The sequence below is a fragment of the Rattus norvegicus genome, chromosome 2, assembly GCF_021556685.1.
Source record: "Rattus norvegicus strain SHRSP/BbbUtx chromosome 2, alternate assembly SHRSP_T2T, whole genome shotgun sequence".
NCBI lineage: Eukaryota > Metazoa > Chordata > Mammalia > Rodentia > Muridae > Rattus > Rattus norvegicus.
Genome location: NC_141535.1, coordinates 228,157,642 through 228,179,412, shown reverse-complemented (window position 1 = coordinate 228,179,412; position 21,771 = coordinate 228,157,642). Strand labels below are relative to the sequence as shown.

Here is a 21,771-nt window from a genome sequence, read left to right as displayed (position 1 = left end):
AACCAAACAAAGAAACAAAACCAGTTAGGCTAACTGTATACAGAGACGAGCCAGTCCTTCAAAAGGAAACAGAGTGTTCAGGAGGCAGCTTGAGACTTTCTGGGCTGTGATATCTTAACTGTGTCATTTGGAGCTTCTCTTTGGTGGAAATAAGATTCTCCAATATCCTGGAACTAAAATTCCCCATGCTGCACTTGTCGTGTATGCTTTTTCCTGATTTGGTCAAGAAGGTCTGTGAGGCCTGGTTTGTTTTCATTGTAGACTCACGAGTGGCAGGAATAGATGCTACTCATGATACCTTTTGTCAGCTAAATTACCAAATGCAAGTAAATTATTAAAGTGCAAGTCCAGATTGGTTTTGTTTTTTCTTTTTTGGTTTGTTTGTTTGTTTGTTTGTTTGTTTGTTTTTGGTTCTTTTTTTCGGAGCTGGGGACCGAACCCAGGGCCTTGCGCTTCCTAGGCAAGCGCTCTACCACTGAGCTAAATCCCCAACCCCTGTTTTGTTTGTTTTTATGTTTTAATGATTCCTCTTTAAATTTTTTATGTGCGTTGGTGTTTTACATGCACGCATGTCTATGCGAAGGCGTCAGATCTCCTGGAACTGGAGTTACTGATGGTTGTGTACAGCAATGTGGGTGCTGGGAATTGAACCTGGGTCCCCTGGAAGAACAGTCAGTGCTTTTATTTAACCACTTTGCCGTCTCTCCAGCCCCTTAAGTCCATATAGTTGATGGACTCATTTGTTGCAGTAAAAACTAAAGAGGGTAAAAAGGAGTGAAATCTGTGGAGGGGTGGTTTCAGCCATCACACACTCTAAATATTCAATTTTCTGGTAACTAGATAGCTAATTTGTTTTTTCTCCTTTTGAATACTGAGCTTGAATGAGATGTCCCCCATCCCCCCACTCCTGTGTTTCAAGATAAAAAAATGTAGCAAATATTGGCTTGGAAATCCTTTGAGGTTCTGAATGATTACAATGGCTTTTCTTTTGTTTTCCCCCTTGATATTTCATTATGAGCAGGATCTCTCTGTATAGATCTTGCTGCTTTGGAATTTGATATGCAGAATAAGCTAACGTCAAACTCATAGGGATCTATCTGCATTTGCCCCCCTCGCCCCCTGTGGTGGGATAAAAGTCGGGGGGGGGGCATTTCAAAATGTTATAGATGGTTAAGTCGTCTCCTTCAAGATTTTTTTTCTGGCATAGTTGCTGCACCATCCAGTAACAATCATGATAACTTGGCCACAGAAGTCTACAAATTAAATCTTTTATTAGCACACAATGACTCACAAACTCTGTCTGTTTGAACAGGTTCCAATTATTAGCTGTGCTATGTAGGTGGAGAACCGGGTTATTTACAAAGATATTTTAGGGCTTAGGTATGATAATTGTTTTCTTCTCTTAAAAAAAAAAAAGAACCCTTTGTTTATGTAACAGTTACAATGGGAGTTTTCCAAAACAGGAAGTGATCTAAAAGAGTATCAGTAAGGAAACTCAGCAAGGTCTCCAGATGCTATGTTCTGCTCAGAACTATAGAGGAATTTGTAAATAGAAAATTATTACTTAGTTTTGTAACAATTGTTCCCCATAGTACATTATATAGAATCTGTTTACCAATTTTGCTTTTAAAAGGAAAACTACATTCTACATAGAAAGAGCTTACCTTTAGGAGGTGTTCCGCCTGTTGATTTGTTTGTGATTGACACCATGTCTGGTGTTGTAGCCGATGCTTTTGTTGTGGATGTTTCTGTCAGTGCTGGAATAAAAATATTTTGAACATTTGAAAAAATACGTTTAAGTAATTTCATTATTAATCATGTTTTCAATCAACAGAGCAATCTACTTAAATATAGTAAACTAACAAAATTGAGTTATGCTATCTCTGTGTCTATCACACACACATGCGATGTACATTGTGATATAATAGATATGTTTTCTTTTAACCCAGTTAGCAGTGCAATGGCTTTGGGACCAATTTCCAAGTTGTTGTCAAGAGATCTTAGCTCCCCAGTGCTTTTGCCTCTCACAGTGGTGTGGAGTCTCCTGGATAAGTGGCAGAGTAGTCGGTATTTCTACAGTCGTGTAATAGCTGAGAAGACTATTGAAGAATGAGGAATGTTAGATGTGAAATTTAACACAATTTTTACTGTAACGGACCCTACCAGAGAAAATGACTAAATGTGAGCTCTCTAGACAGTGGCTGTTTAACTACATATTTTCATAGTACACTAAAGTCATTCATTAGTAAATGTCAATATTTGCATATATGTCCTTGATAATTCTTTATATCCTTACAATGTTTTTAAATTTTTTGCTGTCTCTCTCTATAAAGTATAAATTAATGTGATTATAATTTATTGTCATTTATATCAAACATATTTTGTACCATATAGCTTATACTATGTGTAGTTTTTAAATATGCATACATTTATAGTATCTTTTAGCACACAAGTTCTATATTTGTTACATTTTATACTTGTTTTATTTATTTTTTCCTTTTTTTCGGAGCTGGGGACTGAACCCAGGGCCTCGTGCTTGCTAGGCAAGCGCTCTACCACTGAGCTAAATCCCCAACCCTTGTTTTATTTTTTTAACATACACTTTGCCATATACATATGTAAACACAAGAGCGAACAAATGAGACCTTACAAAAAAGGCCAATAAACTGCAAACTAAATAATTTTGATAGCTTAAGTCATGGGGTCACTATAAATTCATATTTTCAAATTGCTTTAGTTCTCTAACATGCCTAGGCAACCAAAATTACGGAAATGTAGTAGTGAATTTTAGCCCACATTGTATATTTTTAATGACAATCCTTAGTGCCACATTTAGCGCACACGGGGAAAACAGCTTATAACAGGCAGGAACTGGGAAGTCACTGCTATGTCACCATGTTTCCAAAGTGAAATGTCTGAGGCTCAACTCTTAATAGTCTATGAAGAGATTAGTTCCTATCAATATTATAATTTAATAAGCCTTTGGCCCCATATTTTATAGGTCTCTGTGTCTGTCTGTCTGTCTTTCTGTCTCTGTCTCTCTCTGTCTCTCTCTGTCTCTCTCTGTCTCTCTCTGTCTCTCTCTGTCTCTGTCTCTCTCTCTCTCTCTCTCTCTCTCTCTCTCTCTGTGTGTGTGTGTGTGTGTGTGTGCATGCACGTGAGCGTGTGTCTTCAACCAGAAGTGGAATTGTTCTTCAATCAGAACAACTGCAGAGCCACAGTCTTTCCACAAAAGTTAGACTGTGGACACAAGGCATGAACGCAGTAAATAAATGTCTTCAGGAGTATAAAGAAATCAACCATACGATGAAGGCACTACTTTCTGTCTGCCATGATTTTTGCAGTGTATAGAGTAGATTATGGAAAGCAGATGGCTTTAGAGCAATGAGAACTTAGGTTCATGTCCTGAACTAGATATGTCCTAACAGTAAATGCGAATCAGTATGGAACCTCAAATTCACTTTGTATTTGAAGTTTTCTTTGACTCTGTGCCAAAGTAATATTTGGCCTGTCAGGGAAGGCAGAGTCTCCGGTGTCCTGAGGTAGAGGCATTTTCTGGTCATCTCATAGCCCTGAGGTGCTCGAAAGTGTTAGCTCCTAGCACCAACTTTGTTTATGGACACAGTAAATGGAAATTGCTTGGTACATCAGCTCAGGGAGATGTGTTTAGCACACACAGAAAGGAGAGCCGTGTTCTCACAGGCTTTACGGAAATCAAGTCTGAAGGTTTTTCTCTCTGCAGGTAAATCTTACACCTTTGCTTTGGCCTTTCCACACCCCTATCCCCCCTTCCCCATATTCAGTAGGGAGCTGGAACACACATGGGTGGGCTATCCCCTGTCTCACCCACCTTGTAGCTGTCTTTCCTTTAGTCTTTCATTTCATCACCTAACACAAATTTCTAAGTTTAGTTGGAAGTGGGTAAATTAGTCAAAGACAAGTAAGTATACAATGCTACTGGGATGATTAGTAACTTTACTAGGACATAGCTTTGTATGAGCCCTGTATGTAGACTTTTCCAACGGAAACAATTTTATTTCTGAGCGCCATTACGGTCTCCAGAGGTTTTTCTTCTCTCCTCTTCCTCACTCAACAAACAGGGTGACTACTTGTATGAAAATCGTGACCTGATATAGGAAAGGGCTCTACTGAGTTTCTCGTGGCATCAACCTCAAGTACCTTTTGCCCTGGTGGGGACCAGAATAGCAGTGTACAACAAATAACACAAGACATCATTGTAGGTTACATGGTTGTGCTAAGCAAAGGCTGGTGGTGAAAAAAAACCTGGTGGTGAAAAGAACAATATGGGTTTGTTTGTTTATTGAGAAAGTGTTACCCTATAAGGGAGATTCCTCTAAAAAGTCCTTTGTAGAGTGTTTGTACAATGAAAAAGAGAATAGAAAAGCCGCACGTGCAAGGAACAGCTTAGGTGCCTATTTGCCCCAGAGTTCAGGATGGGATCCTTTTTGTATCCTAAGGAAGCATGGCTTTGAATTTTTTTTTTTGCTTAGAAAATGAATTGTTAAAGGTTGTTTTCAGCTGGTAGAAAATTCAGCTTGTTAGCATTTCTGTAATCTTTATTGTATGATGTTTTTGTATAGCCATTTCCTCTGATTTCTACAGGATCAGGGGCTTGAGAGAAACCAAAAGTCACAAGTCTGAGGAAGTGGCTTATCATTCCTGAAGACCCTTCCCAGCTTTATAGAAGAGGTGGGGCACTGCTGGGTGAGGCCACTGAGCAGTCCAGCTGCAGAGAGAGGACTCTCTGACCGTGGGGCTGCTGCAACTTCTGCAAACCATCGACATGCTAGGGTGAGCTTTTCAGACGGTGTTGTTAGCCATCCTTGTTCCTATAAGTCACCCTCATGAGTATTTCTGTTAGTAGCCCAGTAAAACTTCACAGTAGTTGGTCTTTGTTCTGTAATGGGTTCCTATGTGAGATGTGTAGATGTTTATGCATGTGTGCATTCGTATGTATGTGTGTGCATGTATGCATAGATGTGGGCACATATGAGAGCATGTTGGAGAGTGCATATGTCTGTGTGTATGTGTGTGTGTGTGTGTGTATTTATATGTATGTGTATGGGTGCATGTGTGTGTACATGTGCATGTGTGTTGTTGCTATCCATGAAAAGTCTGACATACAACAAAAGAATTTCTGTCTTTGCTCCCAGCTCCATAGTGATATTTATGTGCACTCGTTCTCTCAACTGTGTCTGAGAAAATGTTCATAGCACTATCTTTTCTAGGAGCAAAACATTCAGAAGAAAGGCTTAAACTCTTGAAGGAAAATGAGCTTTCTGAGGTGCACAATCACAGATGATCAGTTTGATTGCAGCCCTTCTCAAAGTAATAGCAGCCCTTGTCTTTTGACATAAGACACATCACTGATTCACTGCCAACGAAATTATGTGCAAGTAATTTTATTAAAAAGGAATCTTAATGTACAAGGATGCAGTCAAACATATGCTTACATTTTATTTCTCATAAGGAATAAATAAGGCATTTACTAGCTAACGAGTCATTTAACTTGATAAACATGCATTAAGCATCTATTTCAACAAGTTCAAAGAAAAACAAAAATGTATGAGTTGTATCTAGAGAAAGACCGAGTTCTGCTCGGTAAATTGGCTCTATATAATAATTAATGTACAGACCTGGCTGTATGCCACCTAAGTAACATAATATGCCTACAATAACCAATGACTTTGTGAGGGAGAGATTTTGACAGAGATTGGAATATTAGGCATAATGTGGAGATGTGTATTTCATATGCTAATAGAAGGGGAGATCCAAAGTAACAAATAAAGTTAGGGTCCTAGCGGGGACCTGGAAAGGGCTCTCGCTTGTGTCGGACAAACTCAAATCTTTGGGAAATAAAGACAGGAAAATCCCATTTTAAAATGAAGCTTCAAAGCTATTGAAAACTTGAAAACCAGGCTTTTGATGTACAGTTCATTCTCAATTAAAGCTAAAAATACTCCTGAAAGAGCAGAAGTCGTAAGAGGGCTTAGATAACTCTTATGTGGAATTAGTGGGGTGGAAGGAGAACTAACAGGAAAATCTCATCCCTCTCTGGAAAACACTTCGATACGTGGAGAAATTCTGAACCTGGAAGAGCCATCTTCTCGGGTCTCCAGCCATCTGTGCGGTGAGCAGGGAGGGCCAAGCCTGGCAGCTTGCAGGCAGTGACAGGTGTCTCAGCCACCTGGCTCCTCTGGGGAGAACAGGACTCAGGGCTGCATTGGTGAGTTTGTTAAACACAAGACATTATCTGCAAATGGACCTGAGGATCCAAGGCACTCTGGCTGACAAGCAGAGAGGTGCGAGAGGCCAGAAGCTGTTACAGGGCCAATCCTCTCCGCCCATCAGTATCCCATTCAATACTAAGGGGCAATGCCAGCAAGTTTCCATTTGCTAATGCAATTCTTTGAAGATCATGTTTACTAATGAGATATATTTAGACTTGGGAATTTATTACAAGACTTTTTATATCACGTGCTGAGTTTGACTGATGAGCATCTACTCCCCTTAGGCACACACTGGTTATGCTTGATATAACTATATAACTTAATATAGGGCTAAAAATAAAAGGGACAAGGAATGACCATTGCGTGCTCTTGGACTTTCAGACCTCTGCGCTAGGATCCTTTCCCCGAAGCAATTGTGAGTCAGGAGAGGAGCGGGTTCTACCGACCTGTGTTGAAATCTGTTTCGTTTTAACAAGGTACTGGGACTCAGCATCTTCTAAGTTTTGTCAAATGTCACAGGCAGGGCTCCCGGGTCATCTGGGATCAGTTCTGTGTCTGTCTGTTTTGTGGGAGCACTGCCTTGTGCCTTCCCTGGGACCTGCCAATCACAAACTCACTCTCACTCTCTCTCTCTCTCTCTCTCTCTCTCTCTCTCTCTCTCTCTCTCTCTCTCTCTTTCTCTCTCTCTCTCTCTCTTGTTATCAACCTGCACCTTCACCCTAACTCACATTCAGTTCCTGGGTCTATCAACTTTACCAAAGGTTTCTCCAGAAACACAGGTCCCGCAAGAGACTTCTGACTCTCAGATCACCCTAGTCTGGAATAGTGGCGTTCACTCGTTCACTTGGGAAAAGGCACACTTTTCTGCTGAGTCGGGAATTTTGTGAAACACAAGCTTCTGTTTCCACTCTCTCCAAAGTCCTAGCTGAATTTATATTCTCTTTTGAGCAGCCCAGACGATACATTTGGTGACAAAAGGGTGAAGTTGAAGAAGGAAGTGTCCCCCCATTTTCTGAAAAATTAAAGATAACCATTTCTTTCCCTAACAGTACAAAGGTAAATCATAGTTGAATATGTACATAACGTGCAAAAGTGATCTTACAGTTAAGTACTAAGTAGAATGTGGACTAACTCAGTAAGAATAACAAGGACAAAAACATCTTGAATGCTTACTTTTCTGTGGTTGAACCTCTAAAATTTGCCGACAGTGATGTTAAAGTAAATAATGTATACTTTGCAATATCCATCTCTGAAAAATCTCAATTATGTTCTCTAGTCTCATCAGCCATCGCAGCCACATCTCCTTTATCTCCAGCCTCCACATCCACCTTGCATCCTCTGCCTCCTTTCTATAAGATTATTTTACACATAAGCGAGGGAGGCTGTGTGTGTTTAGGAAGCCCAGATTACTTTCCTGAGCAAAATGATCTCCAGCCTCAGGCATAAGACGATGCCATGTCTTCCTTTTTTACAAATCCCATGTGCTTGCTACACGTGCTGCTGTATTCTTTTCTGACTGCCTAACATAAGCATGGCGAATAGTTCTGGGATACATGTGTGTTACAGGTGTGCGTTTGGCCTTCTGATTTCTTTGTTCATTCACCTGCTGTGGCATCGCCAAGTCACGATAGCGCCACTTCAGTGTACAAACTCAACGGTTTATTTATTTTATGTGCATGTATGTATGTGTGTGTGTGTGTGTGTGTGTGTGTGTGTGTGTGTGTGTACCATGAGCATGCCGGGCACCCATGGTGGCCAGAAGAGGGCACTAGATCCCCTGAAACCACAGGGTTGCAAACTTCCACGTCAGTGCTGGGAATTGAACCTGGTTCTCTCCAAGAGTCACTGGTGCTCTTATCCATTGAGCCATCTCCCCAGCTCAACTTCTCTTGTTTTTGTTTTTTGTTTTCTGGACTTTTTTTTTTGTTTTTTTTTTAAATGTATTTGAGTAATTTCTAAACTGCTTTCTATACTGGCTACCTTGAACTCCTGTCAACACTGTGCAAACATTCTCTTACCCGCTTAATATCAGGGTCTCTCCCTCCTATAGTTCTCTAAGTTCCTCAAGTGTTTTGGCGATCAACTCTTGTCAGAAGTGTGCTGGGGCATGCTTTCTCCAACCTCACCAATCTCCTCCTCCTCCTCCTTTTCCTCCTCCTCCTCTTCCTCTTCCTCCTCCTCTTCTTCTTCCTCCTCCTCCTCCTCCTCAGTCTGTTGGCTTCCATGATGTCCAGGTGCTTTTATTCTGATGCGACCCCTTATTATATTTTTATTTTCCTTGTGTTTGCTAGAAGCCACACCCACCTAGGCCGCGTCCCTTAGCTTTCTCCACATGCTTTTCTCTCATGGTTAGACACTTCCGGGTCTTATATACAAGTCTCTAATTTATCTGAGGTTGATTCTTGCATGTGCTGTGTGTCTGGGGTCCAATTTAATTCCCCGACACGTGGATATCTGGGTTCCCAATACCATTTACTGAGAAAGTAGCTCCTCTCTAAATCTGGATACTTGGTGACTTTGCTGAAAGCCACAGTAAATGTATCCAGTCTGGATTCATATTTGGTTACATTTATTCATGTGTCTGCTTAGACAATAGCAGTACACTATCTTAGAACTGTTGCTTCTCTGAGGAACCAGATGGGCTACAGATACAGGAGTTTATTGTGTTTCACACGACTCCAGAACACATCTTAAGACCTCATGGAGAAGAGAGGTCACTGTCACAGCAATGTTTATGAACGAAATGAGGCTTGGTGGGGAAAAAGAACAATAACAAAAAGGTGAAACTCTAGGGACGAGTAACATCACGATTGGACTGAAAGATGTGGGGGGATGTTCAGCAGGCGTGACGAGCTGAGGAAACAAGCTGAGGAAACAAGCAGCGGGCTCTAAGATAGACATTCCCTATCATCGGGTTTGGGGGGCAGAAGGACACAGGCACACACAAAAAGTAATAGTTCCAGTCTACAAAAGTTCGACACATCCATGTTCAATATTAATTTAAGAAGGAGGAGAACGTGAAAACAGGCCAGAAATGAATTGTAGAAATAATGACTGAAATTTTTGTAATCTGTGGAAAAGATGCTAACCTCCAGACACAGGAATCCCAAAGGGTCTTCAAACTGTGTTCACCTCAAAAGGAGAGTTCATAAAGACATGTAAACTGTACTACCAGAACTCAAAGTCAAAAGTGAGAGCAAGAAGAAATAAGAGATTGTTAAGTGGTTAGCACTGTTTCATTACTCTTTTTATTCAGGGGATATAGCTATAATCATAACAAAAATCTTTCATGTTGCAGGAGAGCTAGAAGTGAATTTCTTAGCCCACAATTCATATGTATATGTATATATGCATACATATATGTGTTTGTAAGTATATATTTACATGTATGTGTGTATAGTGTCCCTTATAAACAGAAGATAATAAATTAAGATAATGTATTAGAAAAAAGGAAGCATGATCCGTGCCTAATGTTGGAGTAACCCTGGGCCTATAGCTAGTCTTCAGCTCAGGCTCTGTCACTCAGCAGTTAAGTGGTCTTGTACAAGTTGCTTATCATTTTAAACGTCTGCTGGATTTGATGCTGATGGGCCTCAGAAGGCTCAGTTATTAAAGGGGTGTTTTCTGGATGAAGCTGTTGGGAAATGATGGACTCTTTAAGTGAGCCTATTAGAAGGTCCTTGGGCCTTGGACAGGAGCAGAAGGAAGGTGGTTCTCATGGGATTCCAGGATGGCTTAAAAAAGAGAGTTGGCTATAAAAGCTGACATATGTCTGTCTGCTTCTGGTCTCAGATGTAAACAGTCTACAGGATAGTGTTTTACAGTGCACGGACATGTAATACAGCCAAAACCCAAGTAAACACAGTTCCATGCCCTTGAGCCTTGAAAATGGAGTAAAAAAAACTTTCGTATTTATGAAGTATGTTGCCTTTGTTATTTCGTTATAGTGATAGAAGGCTGACTTATACAATGTTAGTGTTCAGTCTTATGGAAACAAACATCGTAGAGTATTACATATAAAGATAAATGATAAAGTCAATAAGCTTTTATAGTTAGGTTTAAAACCATTAGAAACATTGTTGACATGAAGGAAATTTTAGAGTTTTGTCACAGGGACACATAGATTTATACTACTTGGTAAGATTGCTATGACATGTTCGGGTAAACGAAATTTTCAACTTGGTAGGTTCAAGTTAATAAAGCTTTCTTTGAGGAAAACTTCTTTCAAAATTATAATTGGATTCTTCTAATTAGGTCTTTTCTTTGGTGACCATTTGACTAATTTTATGTTACTTTTATCGTTCCTTTTTACTAGAAACTGTGATTAAAGCGATTAGAAAGAAAGAATGCAGAGAAGAAGAAAGTGCACTTGAGAGCTAGCCTCAAATGGTGAGCAAGAGAGTTACTATGTGTCATAGTTCTGTCAGAATTTGATAGATAATTTTCCTGACGTGAACATTTGAGTATTGTGATCCAAAGTTTCAAACAGGAATCTATGGACTGATTCTCACACTACATAATGTCTATATGTTAATTCAATGTCTCAAAAATGTGCTGTTTTTATATACCAGTGAGCTCCATTAATAAGAGTATTTTATTTCTCTTTCCTTGTTCAGGGGATATAAATATGACTTAAAGGTCTTGGGTACTTTATTTGTAAACGGGGTATGTAAAACATTTCTTTTTCCAAAGTTGAGAGAACCATTGCCATAGGTCGTAGCTAGTATGTCTTCATAAGACTGAGTGAGAAATTTTATCTGTTTTTTTAGTCACCCCTATCAGTAGAATCACTTTCAGCACTAATGACTGATACTATATAGATAAAAATAAATAAGTGAACATTCACTCCAGGGAGCCATAGCCCTTTAGCTGTAGTATAGAGGAGCTCTGAGTATCAGCACACAATCCTGCCTTCTCTCTCTGCATATGTTCTCATACGGTGTCCCCACGGTGCAGAGAAAACTGGTCAGATAGAGCATGCTCAGTTGGAGAACACTGACTATTACTAATCTGACAGCAGAGTGGAAATCGTGTTTCTTTTGCATTTTAGAATTTAGAGATTAGCTTTGTAATACTATATTGTCTTTAAAAATAAGTATTTTGAAATAACCCCTTATGACAACATCAAAGAAGTCACTTGTGGGTTAATTATCTCTCACACATTTAAAAATTACCCTGCATTTTGTGGGACAGATGCAACAGACTTTTTTGTTGTTTTGTTGTTTTCTTTTTTAAACGTAGTAGTAGGCAATGGACATATTTCCAGGGTAAGCTCTCAGCTCCAGGCAGGAAGCATACATCCTGACATCCAGCAGAGAAAACAGGACTAGAAGCCTGCATTTGCTGGCAAGGAAAAGAAGTGAACTGCGTACTGCTCTTTCTAATTGACTCAAACACACCTCATTACTTACGGATAGGAACTCATTCTATGATACCCCCTTACGGTTTTCATTAGAAAAGTTAAGCACCTCAAGATTCCTCTCTAAACTTCTAGCCAGTCTTTACTGGGCTAGAAATGGCATTTATTGAGGAACATGTGGTCGGACTCACCTTTAGAACAGATAATCTTGCACATTTAAATTGATGCCCAGGACCAGATGTGAAAGACAGAACTAGAAAACTGGATTTGCTGAAAACCAGAAGCTACGTTTTAATTTCCGAGGATGCAAAGAAAAGGAATGACCAAGGTTGAGATGGAGAATTATGACAACACAGTAGCAGAAATAACAAAAATGTGCCCTTCACTTTGCTCCTCTCTGGTGGCAGCCTCCCTGCCTTCACTGGCGTCTACAGTATACACTAGGAGTTTAGTTACATTTTTTTGTCTGCTGCGATGAAGAAAAGGAGAAACACATTTTGGCTTCTGCTAAAGAGAAGTTAAAGGACATGCCCTACAGAACCAGGAGACGAGTAAGATTTGATGGATGCAGAAAGCTGGAAATAAAGATACGTGTGAGAATACTTCCCATCCTCCATCACACTTTCTGACATTTCCCAAGGGCTCAGAGTACATTTTCAGTCACATAATGGTATTGAATTAAGTAACGGGGAAATATAGGTAACATTGAAGTTACAAGAAATCCTTTTCTTATTCAATTAAATCTAATCTACTAAATCCAGAGCCATATATTTGCTGTGCTGTAACTCTGTGTTTGTGAAGCAGAGACTAGCTATAAATTGTCTCTGCACCTTTTCTTCATGGTGTTGGCTGTAATTTCTTTGCTTTAATAGATGAGAAGACCGTCAGAGGAAATGGACTCGAGCCCCTTGGTCCAGCTGCAAGCTTTACCCTGATCTGTGAGTCTCCAGCACTGAGGAAAGTGTTTTATAATGTTTCTCAAATCTTAAAGCCAGGAGGGCATACCAGGAAATACTTATGTATTGATTTTTGTTAATTTTGAAGATAAATTCACTTCATAACAATTAAATTTACTTTCTCAACAGAGATAAACGTAACAGAAAAATCAGTAGACATAATCTCACATTATCAATATATCATCAATATAGACCTCTGGAACATGTTTAATACAATTAAACATTTTAGGACTTTAGACTTACTATGAAAAATTGTGAGAATCATCATTTTTTTTTTCAGGTAAGCTTCATGGCTTTAACAGACCTCTGTGTATCTTCGTCTGCTAGTGGAGTATTTGTCATTAAGTCGTTAATGTTTATTAAATACTCGATAATAGTAAATTTTGCTTAAATTGGATAGGATATGTATAATATTACAATGTATAATTTCTACCCTGTAAAGTGGATTAGCACCTGGTAAAAACTGAATAAGGAACTGAATTTACAATGACCATGTGAAAGACCAAGAGGACATTTCTGGATTTACGTCTGTGTTCACAGCATTATTTCATATATTTATTACTATGTTTAAAGAAAACTCAGCTCCTCTGTGACCCTCATAGAGCGGAATACAGCACAAGCTTGGATTTTGGTTAAGTGTAGAGTCATTTTAAAGTCTGGAAATGTTTTAGCATTCCACGGGTCCGTGGCAGTTCTCATGTTTCCTGTGAGACTGTAATAGCAGAAGACATCACTCTTCGTATCCTTCTGTAATAGAGGTTGAGGAAAAATGCATTCGATGTGATCAGAGGGGTTGTTTATTAATCACCAGTGTGTTGTCGAAAACCTTGTCTATTGTCACAGACTTGGAGCTAGCAAAAACAAAAACAAAACAAAACAAAACAAAACCGCCCCATTTGCTTTGCCTGAGGTCTATGAAAGTTTGAGTCCTTAGAAACATGGGTGACAAATTCCAGCATCTCCTCCCCCACTTGGATTTTTGATACAGTGTGAGTTTTCATTGCTTTTCCTTTATCTACCATTACTCCTTTTTCTTGATATCAATCTGTCTTTTAAAAAAATCAGCTCACTTTACAATATGCAATGCTATGATATACGATATAAAATGACGTTACAGATCTTAGCAGAAGTAATCATACAAATAAATAGTATGAAAGCTACTAGAGCTGTTGTTATTGTTGTTGTTGTTGTTGGTGGTGGTGGTGGTGGTGTGTGTGTGTGTGTGTGTGTGTGTGTGTGTGTGTGTGTGTGTGCTTGTGTGCTGGGCACACGTGTTTTGCCACTGAACTATTTCTCCAGCCATCACTGTAGAACAGGCAGAATTTTTATTTATTATTTTTATTTTTCGAGATAGAATCTCGTTCTGCAGCCCAAAAAAGCTGTAGAGCCACGCCCATCTCAAAACCGCTTTCCTCCTGTCTCTGCCTCACAAATTCTTGGATTCTAGACACATGACTAAATAGCAGTCCTCGAATTTTTGATTGACACCTTTAATTATGATGGCTTCAATTCGATCCCTGCCTTCTCGACTTTGAAGCAGAAGTCAGCAAACATAGTAAAAACATAAGATCATCAGCCACAGCGACCTGCCCCAGGAAACCAGATGCATGTGGTAATATGGATCCATATTGTATAATTCTATGACTATTTAGAGCACCTAGTGACATCAGCTGTACCATTTCACACACACTGGAAATGGTGCTCCTGACAGAGCTCTCTAAGGTCGCCAACAGGCGTGGATGTTGTGTTGCACCAAGGCACAGCTTCTAATCTAAAGGAGAATCAGTCCCTTTGCTCATGTCTCTCCTTCTAGCAGGGTTTATATCCATTTCCCCTGAAGAACATAAGAATTAAGAACAGCAGTAAGGAAAAAAAAAAGGAAAAAATCTAAATTAGGAATGAAGATGAAGTTATGTGATATTTTATTTTTAACTGTACACGATCCCAAAGATCAGCATTATTTGAAGGACTGATAACAAGTAGAAAGTAAGAGTGGAGCTGGTGACTGACAATCGTTTCATGTCTCAAATAACAGTGCAGAGGTGTTATTTTACACAAAACAGAGACAATAGGCCTACAACAATCTAGAGAGACGAGTAAGACATAATTTCTCACTTCATACGCCATAGCTCGCAGCAGAACAGATTTAACTACAAAACGCTAAACTGCTCCATCTAAAGAAACATGGGAAGAACTTGACTCCCCTGACCCCCTGACCTCCTGACTCCACTTGGAATACACCTCACACTTGGGCCCTTTATATATGGCCAACTCTACTATGACCCCTCCAGGCTTTGGGACCTCCACATGCTCAGGGGAGTTCATGACATGAGTGGTCTAAGAAACCTGATCTTTACATTTGGGAGAGTAATTGAAATCCAACTTTGAAAGGGCAGTAAATGACATTTTAAAATATATTAAATAGTAAGGAAAGAGACAAGATGCAAATAAGAGGGAGAAATCATTGTTTATTTGTAGGATAAAGTTTAGAAGGGATAAGTATGATGTGAAAACCAAAATAAAAGAGGAGAAGTAGAAAATAGCAGGATGACATAAGAACTAAGAACAGCAGTAAGTGAGAAAAGGAAAAAAAAACATCTATGATTAGGAATCAAAATGAAGTAATATGGTATTTTATTTTTAAATTTTGATAAAGTTGTGATAGTTTGTATACTTGGCCCAGGGAGTGGCACTATTAGTACATGTGGCCCTTTTGGAGTAGGTGTGATCCTGTTGGAGTAGGTGTGGCCCTGATGGAGTAGGTGTGGCCCTAATGGAGTAGGTGTGGCCCTGATGGAGTAGGTGTGGCCCTGATGGAGTAGGCATGGCCCTGTTGGAGTAGGCGTGTCCCTGTTGGAGTAGGCGTGGCCCTGTTGGAGTAGGCGTGTCCCTGTTGGAGTAGGCGTGTCCCTGTTGGAGTAGGCGTGTCCCTGTTGAAGTAGGTGTGGCCCTGTTGGAGTAGGCGTGGCCCTGTTGGAGTAGGCGTGGCCCTGTTGGAGTAGGTGTGGCCTTTTTGAAGTAGGTGTGTCCCTGTGAGCATGGGCTTTAATACACTTGTCCTAGCTTCCTGGAAGTGAGTTTCCTCATAGCATCCTTCAGATGAGGATGTAGAACTCTCAGTTCCTTCTGCACCATGCCTGTCTGGATGCTGCCATGCTCCCACTTTGATGATAGTGGACCGAACCTCTGAACCTGTAAGTTAATCCCAATTAAATATTGTCCTTATAAGAGTTGCCTTGGTCATGGGGTCTGTTCACAGCAGTAAAACCCTAACTAAGGTAGTTGTGCTATATAAAAACTAGGAAGTAACCATGACCATTCAACCATAGTTTGATTCTTACAACCTTGCAAATTTCATTTTTGCTCATTGACTTTTAAGCCAGAGTAAAGTTATTAAAGAGAAACTAACATTGGTAAATGTGTAAATTGAATTCCAGGAGGAGGAGAAGTGGGATGTGGAATAAATAATATTTATAGCATCTAAATGAATTTATCTCGAAAGTCGAAACACAGTGTCAGTTTTCATTGGCAGCAGATGCATTACGTAGCTCATATTGCATTGTAAATTATCTCTACACATGCGTTTAAAAAAATTTCTTTAAAAAAATACTGCTCTTCAGAGCAGCAGTTTGACAAAAGCTTAGAACAATTCTGGCTTTGTTTTCATCACTCTCTGACACCTGTAAGGTGTTGGCTGGCACTGGCTGGGCTAAAGGCAGGATGAATTTGAAGAAGCCACATAGAAGAAAAAGATTCAGGCTACCCACAGGGCTGATTAAGTAGGTGCTGGCCTTGTGGGAAGAGCTCAGATTTTTCTCTACTTACATTCCTTGATTCTTCTCCCAGATAAGTCAAGCCAATAAACCAAGGTAGAAAAAGGCCCATTACTATGAACTGTTACTGTTCTTTGCTAGTTATGCAACTTAATTCGGATGAGTTGCACGCTTACTCAGATTTAAGAATACCACCAGACAGAGAGCAGTGGGTATGTGCTGAGCCTGGCTACCACAAGTTGGTGTCAAGACGGAGATAAGTAGATTTTAAAGCATGAGACAGGAGCCGGATGTAGATCGCTCCTAAGAGACACAGCCAGAATACAGCAAATACAGAGGCGAATGCCAGCAGCAAACCACTGAACTGAGAATAGGACCCCCGTTGAAGGAATCAGAGAAAGAACTGGAAGAGCTTGAAGGGGCTCGAGACCCCATATGAACAACAATGCCAAGCAACCAGAGCTTCCAGGGACTAAGCCACCACCTAAAGACTATACATGGACTGACCCTGGACTCTGACCTCATAGGTAGCAATGAATATCCTAGTAAGAGCACCAGTGGAAGGGGAAGCCCTGGGTCCTGCTAAGACTGAACCACTAGTGAACAGGATTGTTGGGGGGAGGGTGATAATGGGGGGAGGATGGGGAGAGGAACACCCATAGAGAAGGGGAGGGAGGGGTTAGGGGGATGTTGGTGGCCTGGAAACCGGGAAAGGGAATAGCAATTGAAATGTAAATAAGAAATACCCAAGTTAATAAAGATGGAGAAAAAAGCATGAGTTTCTTCATCCTAGAATAATTGTTGCAGTTTTTTCTTTTCTTTTTATAACTTGAACTTACCCTAGTTCCTATGGGCCTCCATCAGAGAAGCTGGACTCCCTGCCATCTCTTAATTAAGGCATCGCTATTTCTAATTTTGGCTGTACAGTCTTACATCTCCCTCTTTTTATTTAATGACGCCCCTCTAGAACTCAAGTGGTTTTTCCTCCATTAAAGCTCAGTGGCACCATCTGTAATCTCCCCCCAGCGTTCCTCAGCATCTTGTCCAGTCAATTCCTAGGGCCTTCAATGAGACACTTCGTTGTTTTCGTTCAACATTACTGAATGTCCACTATGTCTTGGGACTGTGCTATATAATGATATAAATGTTAGCTACCAACTAAAATGATTTATGTTTGCATCTTAAAATCATGGTGCTCCTATTTTGTGCATCTGGGAGGTACATTGCTCAAGATTATTTTAATGTCTCTGAGTGCACATCTTGTGTGCATAACTTATGTTTTTACAGCTTAATTTGTTTTTGTATGTTGACAGTCCATTTTTAAGTCACAGAAAAATACAACTATTTCTTGGCTAAACTTTTAAGTTTACTTTACATGTGGTACTTTGCTCTGTATTAATATAGCACATTTAGCATCACTTTTTAGGTACCCGTAGTCTCATTTACATCTTTTTGTTTTTAAAATTCTGGTCTGGAGAGATAACACAATGGTTAAAAGCACATCTTAATCTTGCGGAGGACCCGACTTCCGATCTGAACGCCTACACTGATTGGCTTACAGCCATCTCTAATCCCAGCTCTGGATTGATGCCCTCTTCTGGACACAATGGCAACTACACTCACAGGTAAATGCACATATGCAAAGTTAAAAACATAAAATCAAATGCTTTAGAAAGAAAATTTACAAGTTTATTATTAATTTAAAATAATATGTACCTACTGGCCTGTCTCTTAGGGGCTTGTAGAGACTGCATATATAAAGTTTCTTTATAATTCCCAAAGGATACTCAAGTGCTGCATTGTTATTAAATTCCAGTCTGAAACGCTTTGGTAAGGAAGAACTCCCCTGGGAGACAAGGCACACTGCTTTGCTTGGGGGTGCTTTTGATAAATGTGTCATCACTTTGCAAATGCTTTCTAAAGTACTTCCTCCTTAGATGGGGTTGTGGGGAAAATTAGAATTGAAAAGGAATTAAAGGTCTGTGAGAGAGTTGGAAACGTTGTAGGTAATGATTTCCTGTCTTCAGCACCAAGGAGCACAAACAAATCTGAACACGAACTGAAGAAGCCAGGGCTGAGCCCCACCATCAGCACTTCCGGGAGAATCTGGAGCGGTCCACCTACTCCTACGCCTACATCACTGATCTTCAGTTTGCTGAGACGGCAGATATCAGCCTCTATCATCATCGCCGGATCCATCAGCTAATTAAGGACAATGACTACCTCGGCTGACATCATTGGAAGCAGTTACATCTTGCAGAAATGTACCGCCCTACAGGGGAGAAGCCTGAACAAGGTGGTTGTTACCTGGTGGTCTCTAAAGTCAAATAAGCAAGGCTTAATGAGAAGCTGAAATTCAAGAGACGAAATGTGGATTGAAACGAAATCAATGGCACGATTCAAGCTCACAAGTATACACTATTTCTGTGTTAACAGACATTATTCTAGTGATGTGGAGAAATAGAATATCCCACAAATCATTTAGGACTGATATCATGGAGACTTATTTGGCAAAAGAACCTATTCTTGTAACAAACATTTGAGAAGGCTACAGATTTTCCTCTGGGGCTTTCTTTTCTAACGTTCCCTAAGGTTTTTCTGACTAAACATATTCAACCTGAGATAAGTGGTAATCACTCTTTAGACCTTGAAGACTCTTCTCTACCAAATAAGATCGCTTATTTTCATCTTAATAAATTGCAATTTAATTGTTAAACTTCTAAGCTCAGAATCTACATTCTATTCTGAGCTCAGGCAGTCCCGCCTGCCTGAAGCCTTGTTGATTAGTCCCGTTTGGAGTCCTTAGCTTTCCGATAATCTAATGCTTCACAATGAGATCTCACCTTCTCCACTCAGCACAGTTGCTGAGAACCAAGTAGTGGGACCGTGTTAGGGACGTTTCTTAGGTCTTTCTTGATGTCTTCAAAATGTTTGTTTTTATTATAAAAAGCCAGACACAGAAGTGAAAAAAAGCATATGCACATAAAATAAGTAAAAATCTTAGCTCGAGGCTGGTCTAGCAACGACCTGGGAGCTCTCTGGGAATGTGATTTTATGAATGACCTAGCTCTCACCTATATATAAGTAAACTCTACCTGACATTGTAACAATTCTTATTCTCGCTTTACAGATTCCATATTCAGTCAAGGGTAATAGGGTTTAGATTTGACAGTTACAATTTATGCAATTGGAAATATGTATATGTATTTTTGTGCTTTGGTCAGTAGAAGATTTTCCATCTTATAAATGATGGCTAAAGTAGGTGTGCTATTATTTCTGCATGCAGTTCAGTGAAGAGATGAAGAGTTTCTTGCTTACTTTTTCTATGTTGTTAGGATAAACTAGGATGAACAGAAACGACTTAAGGAAAAGGGGTTTATTTAGTGTATGGCTCAAGAGTCTGAGTCTGTAATGGCAGAGAAGGCATGGCATCAGGTGGCCGTGGCATGGCATCATTGAAGCTGGCCAATTGCATTTTATCTGCACAAAGCAAGACTATAAGCCTTCAACGCCTGCCTCTACTGATGTATTCCTCTATCAAGACTCCAACGTCTCAGAGTTCCATAGCTTCCCTCAAACAGTGCCACCTACTGGTGACTGAGTGCCCCCATATATGGCCCTATGGAGGAAGACATGTCATACCCAAATGGCCACCTCAAGTAGTGCATTTCATTCAACACTAACATCTGACCAACTCTGACCCTAACACTAAATGGTCATGGAGAAACCTGAAAAGGAACAGGGGGCAGGAACAGAATCTGTAAAGACTCTAGGTTGGATAAAGACATGGGCCTTCAAGCCTGATGACCTGAGTTCAATCTCCTGTACCCACATAGGGGAAGGAAAGAACCAGCTCCTGTGAGTTGCCCTCTGACCTCCAAATTCATGCCACGGCATGGATGCACTCATATACCCACACACTCAGAGTGAGTGGGTAGATATAAAAAGAAAATTTCAAAACACATCACGTGGAAGGCTCTTACCATGACTTACAGAACTGAAACTTCAGCTGTTATTTTTGATCACTTTCTAACTTTAAATTCATACATTCTTCTTCAAATTTAGTTTCTAACAGACCTAACTGTCCATTGTAAGACTGAGGGGAAAAAAGAATGTGTCTCCAATAGTTTCGTCAAGGACCAGAAATTTATGGTCAGCAACAGGTAAGCAGGAGATGGGAGGAAACAAGCAAAACTTAGTCTCAGGTTATGATGTGTGTTCGCTGTAATTTAAATAATTCTCTAAGTTCTCCGGTTTCTTAAGCCTATGAAATCATACTGTAAATCTGTGCTAGTAATTATTTATAGCAGTGATTTAAGAGAACTATTCTTCATCTTGAGAAACAGAAAAATATTGTACCAGGAAGCCTAGCTAGTTGTACAAAATAATACTGTAATTATGTATCAGGCACTAAACATCAAATGCATGGTGACAGCTTTGCATGCTGTATGCTGGTTGCTTAGACGCAGCAGTCAGTACACAATAGGCAGCAGTGCACACAGGCAGCCAGGTCACGGGAGGAACAGGCAGGGTGGAAGAGCTCACACAGCTAGGAAGGAGCAGAGTTTGTCTCCACAGAACACGTGCAACCCAGGAATAACTTACAAGTACGAGCGCTGGGGTTACTGAGGACAGCAGGAAAAGCCTCTCCTCTTTCCTATTGTCCTTTTCTTCCTTTTTCTTTGTGGCTATTCTGTGTCATTAAATTTCCTTTTTAAACAAATGTCTCTTGATGGGGGAGCATCCTCATAGAAGCAGGGGGAGGAGGACAGGATAGGGGGTTTATGGACAGGAAACTGGGAAATGGGATACCATTTGAAATGTAAATAAAGAAAATATCCAATGAAAGAAAAGGAAAAACATGTCTCCTGAAATTATTAAATGCTTTGTGGACACATGGCACAACTTCTCATTTCATATCATGGATGTCCAGTTTCCGATCTCTGTGGGACATTCCTCAGCCCTCCCTGTGTCTGAGCCTGATTTACTGAGTGTTATCAGGGTAGTGAACCAACTGGCTGAAGTCAGGTGTCATCTTCCTTCCAATCGCTGACACTTTTGTGCTCATGTAACTTAGGAGACACAAAGTCAGTCTCTGTGGTGATACCATTTCTGCCTCTGGGTGTCCTCGAACATTTTGTATCTTAACATTTGGCGTCTTAACATACGGAGGGGGCCAGCTTGGTGTTTGAATTGTCAGACACATCCCAACTGCATAAGAGACTCAGAAGAGAATGTGACATTGTTTTCCTCAGTTAAGTTATTATTAAAAGTGGATAATATTCTTAAGTAGCCTACAGAGTGGAAAGAAGGACTAGGCTGGAGAGGGAATGCCAACATCTCATGAGGAAGTCGTGAAGGGGACATTTTAAAAGGAGAGGGCCAGAAAACATAGGGATTTAAGCTGTGTTACCTAGGGGAATTTCAGTAGT

At 40.1% G+C, this 21,771-nt stretch overlaps 1 protein-coding gene and 1 long non-coding RNA gene across 3 annotated transcripts in view; one reads left to right on the top strand and one right to left on the bottom strand.

The window, feature by feature from the left end:
* The window catches only part of Emcn (endomucin), a 79,914-nt gene that overhangs the window by 47,677 nt on the left and 10,466 nt on the right, over positions 1-21,771 (bottom strand). For both annotated transcript variants that reach the window (XM_087620770.1, NM_001004228.1), the window contains 1 exon segment: positions 1,665-1,757. In XM_087620770.1, coding sequence (XP_087476896.1) covers positions 1,665-1,757 — 93 coding nt within the window.
* Positions 6,617-21,184, top strand: LOC147996571 (uncharacterized). The gene is made up of 5 exons (XR_015672580.1): positions 6,617-6,727; positions 10,567-10,640; positions 12,483-12,548; positions 17,817-17,964; positions 18,367-21,184. It is a non-coding gene; the product is annotated as an uncharacterized LOC147996571 (long non-coding RNA).